At 38.5% G+C, this 16,166-nt stretch overlaps 2 protein-coding genes across 2 annotated transcripts; one reads left to right on the forward strand and one right to left on the reverse strand.

Moving 5' to 3' along the window:
- The first annotated feature begins 528 nt into the window (after positions 1-528).
- On the forward strand, positions 529-4,913 carry LOC104244824 (SNF1-related protein kinase regulatory subunit gamma-1-like). The gene is made up of 5 exons (XM_070160110.1): positions 529-634; positions 925-1,370; positions 3,195-3,461; positions 3,555-3,727; positions 4,146-4,913. The coding sequence occupies exons 1-5, from the start codon at positions 529-531 to the stop codon at positions 4,381-4,383; spliced, it is 1,230 nt and encodes a 409-aa protein (XP_070016211.1). The 3' UTR covers positions 4,384-4,913.
- Positions 4,914-5,099: 186 nt separating this feature from the next.
- LOC104244823 (probable LRR receptor-like serine/threonine-protein kinase At1g14390) lies at positions 5,100-8,928 on the reverse strand. Its single transcript, XM_009800323.2, has 7 exons — positions 7,504-8,928; positions 7,288-7,421; positions 6,431-6,674; positions 6,146-6,330; positions 6,024-6,067; positions 5,823-5,934; positions 5,100-5,525 (listed from the first exon to the last, which is right to left on the reverse strand). The coding sequence occupies exons 1-7, from the start codon at positions 8,741-8,743 to the stop codon at positions 5,253-5,255; spliced, it is 2,232 nt and encodes a 743-aa protein (XP_009798625.1). The 5' UTR covers positions 8,744-8,928; the 3' UTR covers positions 5,100-5,252.
- Between the last annotated feature and the right edge of the window lie 7,238 nt (positions 8,929-16,166).

Below are 16,166 nucleotides of genomic sequence, written 5' to 3' on the forward strand. Positions count from 1 at the left end.
GAGCTAGCTGAGGCAAAATATGGTCTTTCCAGACAAAGAAACAATTATGAATGACTCACAAAGTGTTAAGCATATGTTGCATCAGTCTAGTGTCATATAAATCCAGTAGTACATGTTGGTGAGTATCTAGTATAAATTTGTCACTCTAATTATTGTGTGTGTGCTACTCAGAAGTAGATAAAATAAGCTCTATTCTTTGAATTTAATGCAGTAAATGGCACAAGCACAAATTACAACAACAACAACCACAACCACCTAGTATAATCTCACTAGTGGGGTCTGCGGAGGGTTGTGTGTACGCAGACCTTACCCCTACCCTGGGGTAGAGAGGCTGTTTCCGATAGACCGTAGGCAACCCTCCCTCCAAGAACTTTCCACTTTGTTCTTGGGGTGACTCAAACTCACAACCTCTTGGTTGGAAGTGGAGGGTGTTCACCACTAGAGCAACCCACACTTGTCACAACCTCGTCACAAGCACGAATTATAAAGAAGAATTCACAGCTTGCAAGCTCTGATGCTTACTTTGAGATGGTCCAGAGCAGAAAGAAACTGCCCCTTCAGTTGCAGGAATCCTTAACAGCTGCTTTTGCTAAAATTTCAGTTTCATCCTTCCCTCAAGTCCCTAGAGGCGAAGGTGATCCAAAAATATGCCAGCCTTTCATATTAGTTACTTCCCTCTGCTCCATTCTATGTGACACTGTTCTTTAGTCTGTTCCAAAGACATGGCACCTTTTTATATTTGGAAGCAATTTAACTTTGAACTGCACATTTTTATCCTTAATAACATGATGTTATAGCCACACAAATGTCATGATATGTTTAAGGTGCCAAGTATTTACATAAATGAAATGAAATGGAGTACCAAGTAGTAATAGATTACTATTATTTCTGCACCCTGGTAGATTTCTTGCAACCTCATTGCAGTGATAGAACTAGATGCAGAAACTTCGATTGGTGATGCTGTCAAAATTCTATCTGAATCAAACATCCCGTCAGCTCCTGTGAGGAACTCAGCTGTCCAGTATAGTAATGACTGGAGAGAACGATACTTGGGAATACTTGACTACTCTGCTATTGTTCTTTGGGTGCTCGAGAGTGCAGAAATAGAAGCAGCAGCCCTATCGGCCAATTCAGCCGCAATTGCTGGAGCTGGTGTAAGTGCTGCTGGTGCTCTTGGAGCACTAGCATTGAGCAGCACAACAGGTCTTGTTGTTGCTGCTAGCCTAACTGTTGCCGCAGTTGGTGCAGCCGTGGCAGGTGGCATTGCTGCAGAAAGAGGAATAGGAAAGGATGCTCCAACTGCAGCGGATAAGTTGGGCCAGGATTTCTACAAAGTTATACTTCAAGAAGAACCTGTTATGTCAACAACGGTAAGCTGCTCTTGCAAAAAGAATTCCCTTAAGCTTCTAGTATTTCATTCAGACAGCTTGATAGACCAAAAATTCATTAAATATTTAATCAAGTTGAGTACAAGAAACCGTACCATTATCATGAACTTCAGTCATTAGTCTGAAACAGGTGTGGCAAATGGGTGGGTTGGGTCAAATTTGGGCGGATCAAAATGGGTTATGTTAATAGAGTAAAAATAGCACGGTATAGCCAGTTTTCGGACTGGTCATTCAAAAAATAGTCAGCGTTTACCAAGTCAATGAAAAATAACCACTATTTTGCTGCAACAGAGACCGGTCCAGCATAATATACTGGAGTTCGGTGCACCTGTGTATGAACTCCAGCATATTATGCTGGACCAATATACTTTGCTAGCTCCAGTATAATATACTGGAGTTTGGAGCATCGGTGCTCCAGTCTCCAGTATATTATGCTGGACCGGTATACTTGCTGGAACTCCAGTATATTATGCTGGAGTTCAAGTATACTTATGCTGGAACTCCGTCATATTATGCTCGAGTTACAGCATACTTATCCTGAAACTCCAATATAATATGCTGGAGTTCAAGTATACTTATGCTGGAACTCCAGAATAATACACTGACGTATTTTCCGGGTTTTGAACAATGTTTTCGCTAAGATTTATCTTTACATGAAAAGTGGCTAAATTTCATTTACTTTTGAAACTGTGCTATTTTTGAAAGACCAGTTGTAAATCTGGCTATTTTTGAATTTCACCCGTTAATAGACGATCATGACCCAATCTACCCAAAGTTTACTTGGGTCAAGATGGTGTTAGGTTTTAGTTTTAATGATGAAAAATAATAGAAGTGTTTTTGGTGTAGGAACTCAAGGTAATCAACCAAGATCAAAGTGCAACAATCAAAGCCGAAGGGAGAAATCAATCAAAGATTGATTGAAGCACTAAGAATCCGGCAAGAAAATCAAATCAGAGATTGCTTGAAGAGTTAAAAAGGAAAAGAAGCATTGAAGATGGAAGGACCCAGATTTAAGGAGCAAATCCGGCGCTACCAAGACTCAAAGATGGAAAGTTGTCAAAGTCCACACATCAAGGAAGAGTAATGGAATTAACCTTATTCTTGAAAGAATCAATTTCTTTCTAAGGATCAAATCTCTTGGGTTGGCACATTTCTTCGGTAACGGTTTCCTACAAAGTATTTATACGCAACCTTAGGTCTCAGAGAAATATACTTTGATCTAATCAATTATTCTCTCTTTGTTCTATTGTAAACAAAAACTGTAGCTCTTCTAAATCTGTTGTGTAACAAGTTAGAGAAGAAAGAGAGAAAAATACTGGTGAGTCATTGTATCAAGAAAAGACGAGTGACATAGAAACTGAGCTGCTGGTGTAAACTAAACCATTCACTTTGTACTCAAGAAACTCAATCACTGAAAAAGAACTCCCTTGCAATCCAAGGGGACTAGACTAGGACTCACATTGAATCCAAACTAGTATAAAAATTTCGGTGTCTTTAATTCCTGCACTTTACTTCTGCATTTTAATTCTGCACTTCTTAATATCTTGCTATTACATCTAATCGACTAATTGGAAAACTAGTCAACTTATAATAATTACTTTTAAAAATAAGCATTTCACCCCTTCTTGTGCTTTCAGATGGTTGGGGCAAGACTGTAAAATATATGATGATTCGTGTGTAATATTGGTTTGAGATGAGCTTAACTGTAGCGATATGGTCAATAAGGACTCATATAGTTGACCCTGACTTGCATGGGATTGAGGTATAGTTGTTGTAAAATGATGACTCGTGCACCTATTTTTGCAGGTGGAGTCCATTGTAAAATCCTATCCCGGGGCAACTTTTGTACCAGTAGCTACAGATAGTTCTATGTTGGCTGTCATGCTGCTGTTATCAAAGTATAGGCTAAGGAGTGTGCCCGTGATTGAAACGGGGAAGCCATTATTGAGGAACTTCATAACTCAATCCCCTGTGATACAGGGCCTTGAAGGATGCAAAAGAAGGGATTGGTTTGACAGTATTTCTGCTCTTCCTATATCGGATCTTGGTCTCCCTTACATGTCCCCTAATGAGGTTAGCTATTTCATAGCTAAGGATAGTATTAATCTTTCTGATAATACAGAAAACGACGATGCAAAGTTCGTGATTTTTTCACATATGCACCAGGTTATTAGCATCCGAAGTGATGAACTGATTTTCGAAGCATTTAAGAAAATGAGAGATAACAACATTGGAGGTCTTCCAGTTGTTCAATGGCCAAAAAAGAAGATTGTTGGCAATGTAAGCATAAGAGACATCAGATTCTTGTTACTTACGCCTGAACTCTTCTCCAATTTCAGGTATATTTTAGGTCAACTTTTCTGTTTCTCTTGATATATCGGATCATTTTCAAGATTATTAGTCCCCATTTTAGTGAAACTTTCTCATAGTTGAACTATGTTAGCAAATCAGACAATACTATCCATGATAAGCTCGCACATTAAGTCAATTCTCAATTTTACTATGATGAGAAATAATCATAAGAGTTTAACTTTTATGCACTGGCCGTTTAAAACTTCAATACTATCAGGTCACCTAAATAACCATGTACAGGTAACAGTCTCCTAAAAAGTGAGATAAGTAACGTGGAAAACAAGACAGGTTACATGTTACAACAAGTTAATAAACATTCATCAGTTAAATCCTTATCGTACTAGCTCCTTCATATTTCCTATCTATCGTTATAATGGCATTGGAATTTGGCCATCCTGATTGCAGGCAATTGACTGTTGAGGATTTTATGAACACAGTTTCTTCAGCAACCCATGAACCTAGTAAGGTTGCTACACGGATAACATGCAAGCTTGATTCAACTCTTGGTAATGTGAAAGACATTCTTGCTTCCATGTCAGTTCGCAGGATATATGTCACAGCTGATGAAGATAATGAAGTTGTTGGCGTGATTACTCAGAGATGTCATCTCTTGCTTCATCTTCGATCCACTAAAGTTTTTTGATAACTATTTTGGTTTTTCCGCACATGCATGTGCTGATGAATAAGCAAGATGTGTGTTAGTAGATGCAAATAAAATACAAGATTCAGTCAGTTTAACATGTACAAGATTTTCTTTATGTCATTACAACAATTTGTTTTTTCTTACTATTCTACTTTAACCGAGTCAACAGACAATTCTGAGTTTTAGAGAAGTAAATGTGTAGAGCCAAGTGTAGTGTGTAGTAGTAGGCACTTCTAGGCCTCTTCCCGGTTACTGGATCACTCCGGTGCTTCGGGTACTACTACAGACTCTCTGCCATCCATTGCAGCAGCGCCTAGGGGAGGAAGCTATGACCTCTGGCTAACCGTACTTCGAATACATATCTACTCTAGAGGCGGAGCAGCAGTATTGGCTACGGGTTCGGCCGAACCCAATAACTTTAGTTCAAATCATGTATACGTCTTATAATTTTCATTAAATATGTAAAAATTAGTAATTTAGAACACAGTACCTTAAAAAGATTGGGATCCCGAACTCATAAGCTTGTAAATCTGGCTTCGCCTCTGATCTACTCTTGATGTTCCCAAGTACACCGTGACACACTTGGTGTTCACAACAGAATGTGTATTAATTAATTATGATTTAGTGATAAGAATATATGAGAAGACACATTTTGGTACTCATTAAGTTGGTGTAAACACCGGATGCAAGCAAGGTTTCTCCGAGATCCCAGCATAGATTCTCAACTAAAAATATATGATTTGTATACTTGGGTATTATTCTGATGGAGATTAAAAAAACATTTATTCAGTAAGCTACTGAACTGCACTATACAGGAGGCATACAAATGACTATAACAAGGTAAAAACAATATCATGCCAGATCTCTAATCAGTAAAACTTATTGCTAAGGTTTCCACTGATTTTCCCACTGAGGTTCCCGCTGAGGTTTCCACTGTTAGTTGCTCCTTCTTGAACCTGAATTGAGTATTGCATATGCCAAAGAACATCTTCAATTGATGGCCTCCTGCTCGGTTCTTTTTCAAGGCAGTTTACTGCAATCTGGACCATAGTTTTCAACGATTCATATGCAAATGTACCGCGAATACAAGGATCTGTTAAATCTCGTAGCTTTGATGGTGATTCCGCTAAGCAAGTCTCCACCTGCATGTCATAGAAGATGCAATTTCGGTTTTGAGGTTGTCAGACGGATTTAAGTTATATACACTGGCATCGTAAAGATAGTTTACACTATCGGTGAATGTAAGCAAGTTAATTATCATTTCTACTGAGTTATCAATTAGTGTTTATTTGGAATTATCTTCTAAGTGACTTGATTGTGCAAATAATTTTTGTACCGTCAGTACATAAAACTTAAAAACTCGTTAGATAGATTGTGTAAACAAACTAGGCTCACATAGTTCTATGTTTTGAGAGTTATTAAGGTCTTATTATTGTTACCTGAAGCTTAAGGTCTTCTGTTTCACTTTGAGAGTTGATTGGCCGACCAGTAATAGCCTCTAGTAGAATTGTTCCCAATTGATAGATGTCTTTCTTTTCTGCTTCTTTCGCGCTGAATGTGAAGTTTATATTAGTACGTAGATTGGAAATGATAGCAGAAAGCAAAGAAAGTAAAGGGAAAATGGAGGTAAAAAGCAAAACCTGGTTAATTGATCCGGCCCAGCAAGAGGACTTTCAGAACCAACCTGTAAAAATTTTGGATGGTCAATAACGCGTTTTGAGCAAGATTTTTGTATAGTTGTTTGTAAATTTACTAGTATTACCTTAGAAGGCAAAGATATATTATAGCAGCTTATTCTAGCAGTAAGAGTCTCATCCAACAAAACATTCTCAAGCTTAATATCATTTCCAGTGACTCCTCCAGTGTGCAAATACTGGATTCCTTTCGCAATTCCCATTGTTATTCCCATTCTCTGTGGCCATTTCAATACATCCCTTTTTCTCCAATCTGCCAAAAGAACAAATTTGGGAAAATAAATTCAGGCCTTTATCGTTCAGATTGCAGTTTTAGGGATGCGATTAAAATAATAATAATAACAATAGCTTACCGCTAAGATGATCCTTTAGTGATCCATTGACAACATTTTCAAGCACAATAAATACAGTGCTAGCTGTATTTGGGTGATCTTGGTAAGTGACAACACAATGTCCAAGTACACTAACCAAATGCCTATGTCTTAGCTTTGATATCATCTCCATGTGCTGCTGCAGAATTTGAGGTGAATGCTTCTGCTTCAATTTCAGACATTTCACTAGGACCACTGCTCCATCTCTAAGCCAACCTCTATATAGCTGTCATTAATAAAACACCAATTCCCATATCTCAAAAAACATGTCAAAAAGAAAAGCCTGTATTCTCCAAGATTTTTGACAAACACATCCATATTACTATCTCCTTTCCATATTATCCGTCTTTTGAGGTTTTTGCATACCCTTTAATAAAGACATTTTAATAGCCTTAATTCTAAGAGGATTTGTCTACATTATACTTTATCTCTCTCTTAAACGTCTCGCTTAATAAATGCTCAACTAATCGGAGCAGTAAGGATGAATTAGGAAAAAGATAATAAATGTTTCTTGTTTTCTAAAACGCTGAATAAAGGGCAGCTCGGTGCACTAAGCTTCCGCTATGCGCGGGGTCCGGGGAAGGGCTGGACCACTAGGGTCTATTATATAGAGTCTTACCCTGCATTTCTATAAGAGGCTGTTTCTACGACTCGAAACTATGACCTCCTGGTCACGTGACAACAACTTTACCAGTTACGCCTAGACTCCCTTCTTCTCTAACATGTTGAATATTTTGAAATAAATTCAATTTGCCAAAACGACAAATAATATGGATCGGAGATAGTAATATCTCTCCCTCTTATTTCTTTTCATTTTTATAATGAATCAACAATTTTACCTGACCCTGGGAACCTTCTCCAACCAAATTAGTTGGATCAAAATTGTTTGTTGCATCTTCCATTTCCTCAAGAGTGAAAACATGATATGGTGGCAATCCTAATGATGTCAACCTCATTGTCCTCCTTGCATTCCCTGATCAAAATCAAGTTAATAATAATATTGATTAAACTACAATCTAAAATATTAAAATTCAAGATTCATTAAAGAAATTTACCTCCATCAGCAGTTTTTGAAAGGGTTGAATTCTTCTCAAAAGCAAAGCTATCATTCTTATACCCTTGAACTCTATTTCTTGTAACTTTCTTGACAATGAAAAATACCAACAATCCAATTGCACTCACTATTACCACAATGCCAACAATTAATCCTATGACAACACCAAGTTTGATTGTAGATTGTTGTTTCTTCTCATCTTGATCTTTTGGAATAGGCTTAACAGCTATTGCTTGTTTTTCACAAAATGTATGTGGATGTTGATACTTAGTACTACTTGTACTTGACAAACAATTCCAAACATTAATCACTGTCCTGTTTCTTGAACTTGATCCAAGACAAGCAGGCAATTTTCCTATCAAAAGATTACTCGAAACATCGACAAAATTAAGCTTATTGCTACAAGAAACACTTGCTGGAAGTGCACCACTTAGTTGATTTTTAGCAACATTAATGGATTGAATTTCTGGCATTGAAAACAGAAAAGAAGGGATTGGACCAACAAGTTTATTTGAAGAGAAATCAAGAATTTGCAAATGAGTAAACTTGTTGAGTCCATTAGGAATTTCTGATCTGAAAAAATTGTTTCTCAAATTGAGTGTAACAATATTATTTCCTATAGATGGAAACTTAGGTCCTAAATGATTGTTACTCAAATCCAATTCTTGAATTGCTACTAACCCTTTCAACTCTGGTACAGATCCATTAAACAAATTTCTAGCCAAAACAAGAGATTTCAGATTCTTGAATTTTACTATTGATGATGGAATTTCACCAACAATGAAATTTGAACTAATATTTAGTACCTCAAGTGAGTGAAATCTACTAATCTTGGCAGGTAATGGACCCCACAATCCAAGTGAAACTAATGACAATTTCTTTAAACTTGAAAGTTTAGTGACAACAGTGAAAAATGAATCAATGGAAAATTTACCAGATAGAGCTTGAGGAGTAGAGGATTTTAAAGTCTGAGGGGGGGATTTTTTGTTGCCAACAATTGTTAATTCTGTTATATGATTACCAGAACAAGTAATAACAAGAGAAGGAGATTTAGGAAGGTAACAAAAATTTGTCCAATTATTCCAACTTTGTAAAACTGGTGGATATTCAAGAAACTGTTGAATTTGGAAAAGGATTCTATTTTCAGCTGGAACTAACTGAGCGTAAGAAGATGGAATTAATAAAAACAAAAACAGACCAAGAAATAAGAGACTGAAAGGAAACTGGGAATTGTTCCTCATTTTCTCTTTTTAGCAGAAAAGAGAAATCAAAGCTATAAAAAAAACTCAAAATCACAACAATATTTTCAGCTCATAAAAGAGTGAGCAGTTTTGTTTAAACTGGCTAGAGAGTTTTGTGGAATGAAATAATTTCAAGAATCCAACAATAGAGTAATGATACACAGAAGAAGAAGCTTTAAATGATTACATTAATAAATAATGGAGTACAGATGTGTTGTCTGTAGCTAGTCTAGTTGTACAACTTTTGTGACAAGGATTCCATCCTATGCCACACCGTGTATTGGTAGAAAAGAATGTGCAGAGAGTGAGATAGAGAGAAGAAAAAAGAGTATAGTAATTTTTATACACTAATAAAATAAAATCAAGTTATCTAAAAGAAAATTACAAATAATTATCTATAAAAAGCGAAATTAGTAACATAAAAAATAATGTATCTTACATGTGACAATAAATTTAAATACATTAACAGTATAAAAATTAATTATATTGTTAGTTACAAAAGATGTAGAGCAAGTCCTCGGTGCAACGATAAAATTATCTCTGTATGAACTATAGGTTACGAGTTCGAGTCGTAAAAGCAGACATTAATGCTTGTATTAGGGTAAATTGTCGATATCACACCATTGGGGTGCGACCCTTCCTCGGACCCTGCGGGAACGTGAGATGCTTTGTGCATCGTATTACCTTTTTGGTTAGTTATAAAAAGTGCAGCATGTTGCATGCAACATTTGTATTTGTATGATCCGGGGAAAAATCGCATCCTAAAGGAATATAATGTAGACAGTTTAACCTAATGCAAATGCCAATGATTAATGATACTTATAGTTTGAACCCCTGACTAAGTTATAATAAAAATAACTTTTCATGTTATTCCAAGTCTGCCCTCGTACAAATTATTAGTGTATATAAGTGAAAATTCCAAAAGAAAATGGTGAGAAAGAAATGTGGAGAGAGAGAGAGAGAGGGGGAGCTGCTTAAAAAGAATAAGGGAATTGAATGAGGGGAGGGGTCAGAGATGTGAGAGGAAAGAAAGTGAAGTTTCAATGTGAAATTAAGGTAACATGGTGAATGGTTGGATCTGTCAGTCGGTGCATATGTACAAAACAATAAAGCCAATGCACATTTCCTGGTCCTGCGGTTAAGGATAGAGCTAAGGGGCTCTTTCTTATTAAAAATTGCAACTTGTTTTTTGTAACGTAGATTGGATTTATATATATTTTTGTGCATGGATGTTAGTATAGCTAAGGATGCCAAAGTCAAAAGTGGCTCTGAAATCAAAACACTTCATATATTGTAGTACTAACTAGTATTCTACTTGTTTGACTGTTTATACTTAGAACTAAAGTTCTTGACTTATGACTTAGTCTATCTTTATTGTCACTTGCCCAAGGGTCCTAGTACAACTCATAATTCTTTGATAACGAGTGGTGGAATGGTAACTAGCAATAATTGAACCAATTGCCCCAAACCCACTTCTTTCATTGGACAAATAATTATGAACTTTCAAACTCCACTTCTATAATTTCTGCAAAATATTCTCTAGTTCCAGACTGTCCAAACTCTAGTAAGAGGAAGATTATTTAAGGGAAATCAGAACTAGTTTATTTACAACTGGTAATTGAAAAATAGTCATGTTTCAAAAGTAATTTAAATTTAACTATTTTGATGTAAAGATAAAATCTAAACAAAAACAACCTTAAAACTTCGGAAAATTTCAGCATAATATGCTAGAGTTTGAATTTCTTACATATGAGATTCCAACATAATATGTTAGATGTCATAATGCACTGAAATTCCTATATAATATACTGAAAATTTATACGCAAGAGCTCCATGATCCAGCATATTATGCTTGAACTTTCCGTGTGCTGGAGTTCCAACATAATATGCTGGAAGTTTATACGCAGGAACTCCATAATTCAGCATATTAAGCTGGAACTTTCCGTGTTTCAGCAATATAATGGCTATTTTTCAATGACTTCACAAACACCGATTATTTTTCAATTACTAGTCCGAAAACTGATTTGCCATACTATTTTCACGATTATTTATTCTGATAGGTTGACAATTACCATAAAGTGAAATCATAATGAATCTTGTATTCAATAAATAGTTGAATAGACCAAAATAGGTATAGAAAATTCATATAGCCAAGCTAACAGTTTGAGATTGAGATATAAAGCCCGTTTGAAGTAGCTGATTATAAATAGTTGATAAGCTTTAAGTGTTGAAAAGTATTTTTAAGTGCTGAAACTGATTTTTTGAATAAGTATTTACGTGTATGAATAGACGTGCTGAAACTGATAATAAGCAGTTGATGTGTTTGGTAGAAAAGTGTTGATAAGTTGTTCTTTTATTAAAACTAGTATTTGTAACGACTCGGCCGGTCGTTTTAAGAATTTACGCCCTGATCCCCTATTAACTGCTTTCCCCATGTTTGTTTCTGCTATTGTGAGTTGTCGGAAGGAATTATTTGGAGTTTCGGAGAGTTTTGGGACACTTAGTCCCTAAATGAGAGCTTAAGTTTTGGAAATTTGACTGTAGTCCGAACAATGTGAAGACGACCTCGGAATGGAATTTCGATGGTTTCGTTAGCTCCGTTGGGTGGGTGATTTTGGGTTTAGGAGCGTGTTCGGATTGTGTTTTGGAGGTTCGTAGCTAATTTAGGCTTGAAATGGCGAAAGTTGAGTTTTTGAAGTTTCTGGTTCGATAGTGAGATTTTGATGCGAGGGTCGGAATGGAATTCCGAAAGTTGAAATAACTTTGTAATGTTGAATGTGACGTGTGTGCAAAATTTCAGGTTTGATAGACTTTTTGATCAAAAGCATATTTTGAGAGTTTTTGAAGTTCTTACGCTTTAATCTAATGCTAATTGGTTGAATCGATGTTGTTTGAGGTGTTGTGGAGATTTGTATAAGTTTGGATAGTGGTATATGACTTGTTCCTACTTTTGGTTGAGGTCCCGGAAACCTCAGGATGATTTTGGATGTTTGACAGAAAGGTTTGGAGTTGTGAGTTGCAGGTGAAGCTTCAAGGCTGATGTCATAACTGCACCTGCGGCTTGGGGACCACAGGTGCGAGACTGCAGAAGCGGTTTGAGGCCAAAGGGCAATTGACCGCAGATGCGGTCAGGGCATCGCAGAAGCGGCACCGCATCTGCGATAAAGCAGTCGCAGGTGCGGAAGCCCCCTTTTAATGAAATGTCGCAGATGTGGGACCGCAAATGCGGTTTCACTGGTCAGAAAAGGGACAGAATCGAGGGTTTAGTTCAAAACTTGAAAAAATCAAATTGGAGTTCGGGAGAGGGAGATTTTGGGAGGAACTTGAAAAGGAAATCATTGAGTAACAATTCCTTAACTCTTTCTAGTTGTATTCCATTAATCTATTGTTAGTTTTGTCATTTAATTTTGGATTGGAGGTGAAAATTTGGGAAAAATTGGAAGAAAGTTCTTAGACCTAGAATTCGAATTTTGATTGGGAATTTGACCTTATATTTGGATAATTTTGGTATGCATGAACTCGTGAGAGTATGAGGATTCTGAAATATAAATTTTACCCGATTCCGAGACGTGGGCCCGGGGGCGTTTTGGTCATTTTACGTAATTTCTCGTATTAGCTTAGAATTTATTTATAGAATTAGTTACTTGAAGCATTATTTATATTATGCAATTGAATTGAATAGATTCAGGCCATTTGGAGTCAAGTACTCGTGGCAAGAGCGTGGTTTCGGGGTAAGTGGCTTGCCTAACCTTGTGTGGGGGACCTCCCCTTAGGATTTGGTATTATTGTTAATTGAAATGCCTTGTACGTGAGGTGACGAGTGAGTACTTGTGTTAATTGTTGAAAAATCCGATTTTCATTAAGTAATTACAACTATGTTTCTTTTCCTATTTATACTACTTGCAATTTAAGCCCGTTGTTAGCTTAGGGAAGCATGTCTAATTGACTTAATTGCCTTACTTGCTCAAACTGCCTTGTTTGGATTACGTGCAACATGCTAGGTTAGAAATACCTATTTTACCTTGGTATGGAACTTGAATTGAACTGTGTACTCTTCTTTTTGTTGCTGTGTGTTTACTTTGGGACAACGGGATGGTATCCTGGGAGATCCCCCTGTATGTTTACTTTGGGACTATGGAACGGTATTCCGGGAGATTCTCCTGCACATTTATATTGGAACTACGAGACTGCACCCAGTAGATTCTCCCTGTACTGAGTATTTACATTTGGGACTACGGATCGATATTTCGGGAGATCCCCTCGCATTTTGAGTTGGACTACGGGACGATATCTCGGAAGATCCACTGGATATTTATATTTGGGACTACAGGACGGTATCCTGGGAGATCCCCGGTTGTTATCTTTGTGTTGAACTGTATTTCATTTCTGTGTTTATTTTGCCTCTATAATAGTTTTTGCTGTTCTTTCTATCCTGTGTTACTTATACTATTTTGTTCTACACTGTTGAACCTTATATTTTATTTAACCTCAGTAGGGCCCTGACCTTCCTCGTCACTACCCGAATGAGGTTAGGCTTGGAACATACTGAGTACCGTTGTGGTGTACTCATGCTTTTTCTGCGCACGTTTTTCATGTATAGATCTAGGTACTTCGACTCAGTCCTATCACCCTTGAGGCGATGCGACTGTTTCAGAGATTTCGAGGTATATCTACCGCGTCCGCAGACCGAGGAGTCCCTTTCTATTCTCTCTTTAAACATTAGCCCTTATGTGTTTTTCTTTTGTTAGACATTCTGGAGTTAGATACTTGTAGACATCCAAAAGCTAGTGGTTTTATGAGATTCCGGGTTTTGGGAAATGTTGATAGTTTCGAGAGTTGTTATTGTATATGTCGAGCGGCATCTTAAACACTTTTTTATTTTACTACTTCGGTTTTTATTTTTTATTTTTTATTTCTTACACAATTTTTGTTTATTTTCTGCATTGTTAGGCTTACCTAGTCGTAGAGACTAGGTGCCGTTATGATGGTTCACGGAGCGCGAATCGGGGCTGTGAAAAGTTGGTATCAGAGCTCTAGGTTCATAGGAGTCATGAATCATAAGCCGGTTTATTAGAGTCTCGCTGATCGGTACGGAGACGTCTGTACTTATCTATGAGAGGCTATGTAACTGTTGGGAAAAATTCCACTTCATTTGATTTCCTTGTCGTGCGAGATTTTGATATCACAATTCTAAACTTCTGTCTTCTATTCTCTCACAGATGGTGAGGACACGTGCTACCCGAGATGATCAGGCACCCGCTCCCCCTATTGCAGCCATCGGAGGTCGGGGTCGAGGTAGAGGTTGAGAACGTGCACGCAGTGCAGCTAGAGCACCTGCGCGAGTTGCCACCAAGGAGCCACCAGTAGTTCCAACCTGAGCCCAGGCACCAGATACGCCTACTGCTACTACTGCTCTAGTACTTCAGGAAACTCTGCCACAGTTCATGAGCATCTACACCACTTTGGCCCAAGCAGGGTTGTTTCCCCTTGCTGCAGCCACATCTCAGGCCGGGGAGGAGCATAGACTCCCGCCTCCCGCACTCCTGAGCAGCGAGTGAATGTTGATCAGGTCCTAGAGATTATTCCTGTACAGCCTGTAGTCCCAGGTCAGCCCGAGGATAGGGCAACGGCTTCAGAGGATGAGCAACAGAGACTTGAGAGGTTCAAGAATTATGATCCTCCTGTATACAGTGGGTTAACATCAGATAATGCCTTGGGATTTCTGGAGGAGTGTCACCGTATCCTCCACACTATGGGTATATTAGGATCGAGTGGGGTTTCTTTTACTGCCTTCCAGCTTTGAGGAGTTGCCTATGAGTGGTAGCGTAATTATGAGTTAGACAGCCCAAATGAGGCAGCTTCCCTGACTTGAACTCAGCTTTTAGATATGTTCCTAAGAGTATATCTCTCAGAGCCTCAAGGACATATAGCGTGCCGAGTTTGAGCATTTGTGCCAGGGTACTATGACTGTCTCGGAGTATGCTATCCGTTACACCAGCTTGGCTAGACATGCACCAGCTTTGGTTTCTACTATTCGCGAGAGGGTTCGCCGGTTTATTGAGGGGCTTATTCCCAGCATCAGGTCTAGCATGGCTTGTGAGTTGGAGATGGATATTTCTTATAAGAAAGTGGTGAGCATTTCTAGGAGGATAGAGGGTATGCATGTTAGGGAGAGAGAGGAGAGGGAGGCCAAGAGGTCTCGAGAGTTGGGCCATTATTCTGGTGCCCATGACCCATCTACTGGTCGTCATGGTAAGGGTTATATGAGTCGCCCCATTCATTCAGCTCTTCTAGTAGCCATTGGTATTCCAGCTCCTCCTAGGCCTCAGGAGCCTTATTATGCACCTCTAGTATCTAGTACGCCTTCTACGCGGGGTGCTTTCAGTGGTCAGTCCAGCAGACCTGGCCCAAGCCAGTCACAACCACCATGTCCTCCCAGAGCTTGTTTTGAGTATGGTGATACACGCCATATGGTGAGGTATTGCCCCGGACTTAGGAGGGGTGCACCTCCACAGACTTCTCAGCCACAGCGTGCCCTACAGAGTTCTCAAGCTATGATTACAACACCAGTTGCTACCCCACCTGCTCAGCTAGCTAGAGGTAGAGGTCGGGGAGGTAGAGGTCACCCTAGAGGGGGAGGCCAGGCTAAGTACTATGCCCTTCCTGCCCGTACCGAGGCTGTTGCCTCCGATTCTGTCATCATAGGTATTGTCCTGGTTTGTCATAGAGATACATCAGTTCTATTCTATCCAGGCTCCACTTATTCTTATGTATCTTCTTATTTTTCTCCGTATTTGGGTGTACCTTGGGATTCTTTGAGTTCCCTTATTTATGTTTCTACTCCGGTGGGAGATTCTCTTGTTGTGGACCATATTTATCGGTCGCCTTTGGTTGCTCTTAGTAGTTTTGAGACCAGAGCTAATTTATTGTTATTCAGCATGGTAGATTTTGATATTATCTTGGGCATGGACTGGTTGTCACCCCATTATGCTATTCTTGATTGTCATGCCAAAACCGTGACGCTGGCTATGCCAGGTGTACCGCGTGTTGAGTGGAGGGGTGCTTTAGATCACACTCCCAGTAGACTTATTTCTTTCCTTAAGGCTCAGCGAATGGTTGAGAAGGGGTGTGACACGTATCTAGCTTATGTGAGAGATATCAGTATTGATACCCTTTCAGTTGATTCAGTTCTAGTAGTACGTGATTTTTCTGATGTGTTTCCAATTGACCTTCCAGGCATTCCGCTCGATAATGACATTGATTTGTTGCCGGGCACTTAGCCCATTTCTATTCCTCCGTATCGTATGGTTCCTCTTGAGTTGAAGGTGTTGAAGGATCAATTATAGGAATTGCTTGATAAGGGTTTTATTATGCCCATTGTATCACCTTGGGGTGCTCCTGTCTTGTTTGTGAAGAAAAAAGG

The sequence above is a fragment of the Nicotiana sylvestris genome, chromosome 10, assembly GCF_000393655.2.
Source record: "Nicotiana sylvestris chromosome 10, ASM39365v2, whole genome shotgun sequence".
In the NCBI taxonomy this organism is placed as follows: Eukaryota; Viridiplantae; Streptophyta; class Magnoliopsida; order Solanales; family Solanaceae; genus Nicotiana; species Nicotiana sylvestris.

Coding starts and splice junctions, on each gene's coding strand:
- LOC104244824 (XM_070160110.1), top strand. CDS start 529: ATGGTCCAGAGCAGAAAGAAACTGCCCCTTCAGTTGCAGGAATCCTTA. Junction 635..924: donor TCAAGTCCCTAGAGGCGAAG/GTGATCCAAAAA, acceptor ACCTCATTGCAG/TGATAGAACTAGATGCAGAA. Junction 3,728..4,145: donor GAACTCTTCTCCAATTTCAG/GTATATTTTAGG, acceptor TCCTGATTGCAG/GCAATTGACTGTTGAGGATT.
- LOC104244823 (XM_009800323.2), bottom strand. CDS start 8,743: ATGAGGAACAATTCCCAGTTTCCTTTCAGTCTCTTATTTCTTGGTCTG. Junction 6,331..6,430: donor ACTAAAGGATCATCTTAGCG/GTAAGCTATTGT, acceptor TTCTTTTGGCAG/ATTGGAGAAAAAGGGATGTA. Junction 6,068..6,145: donor ATATATCTTTGCCTTCTAAG/GTAATACTAGTA, acceptor AAATTTTTACAG/GTTGGTTCTGAAAGTCCTCT.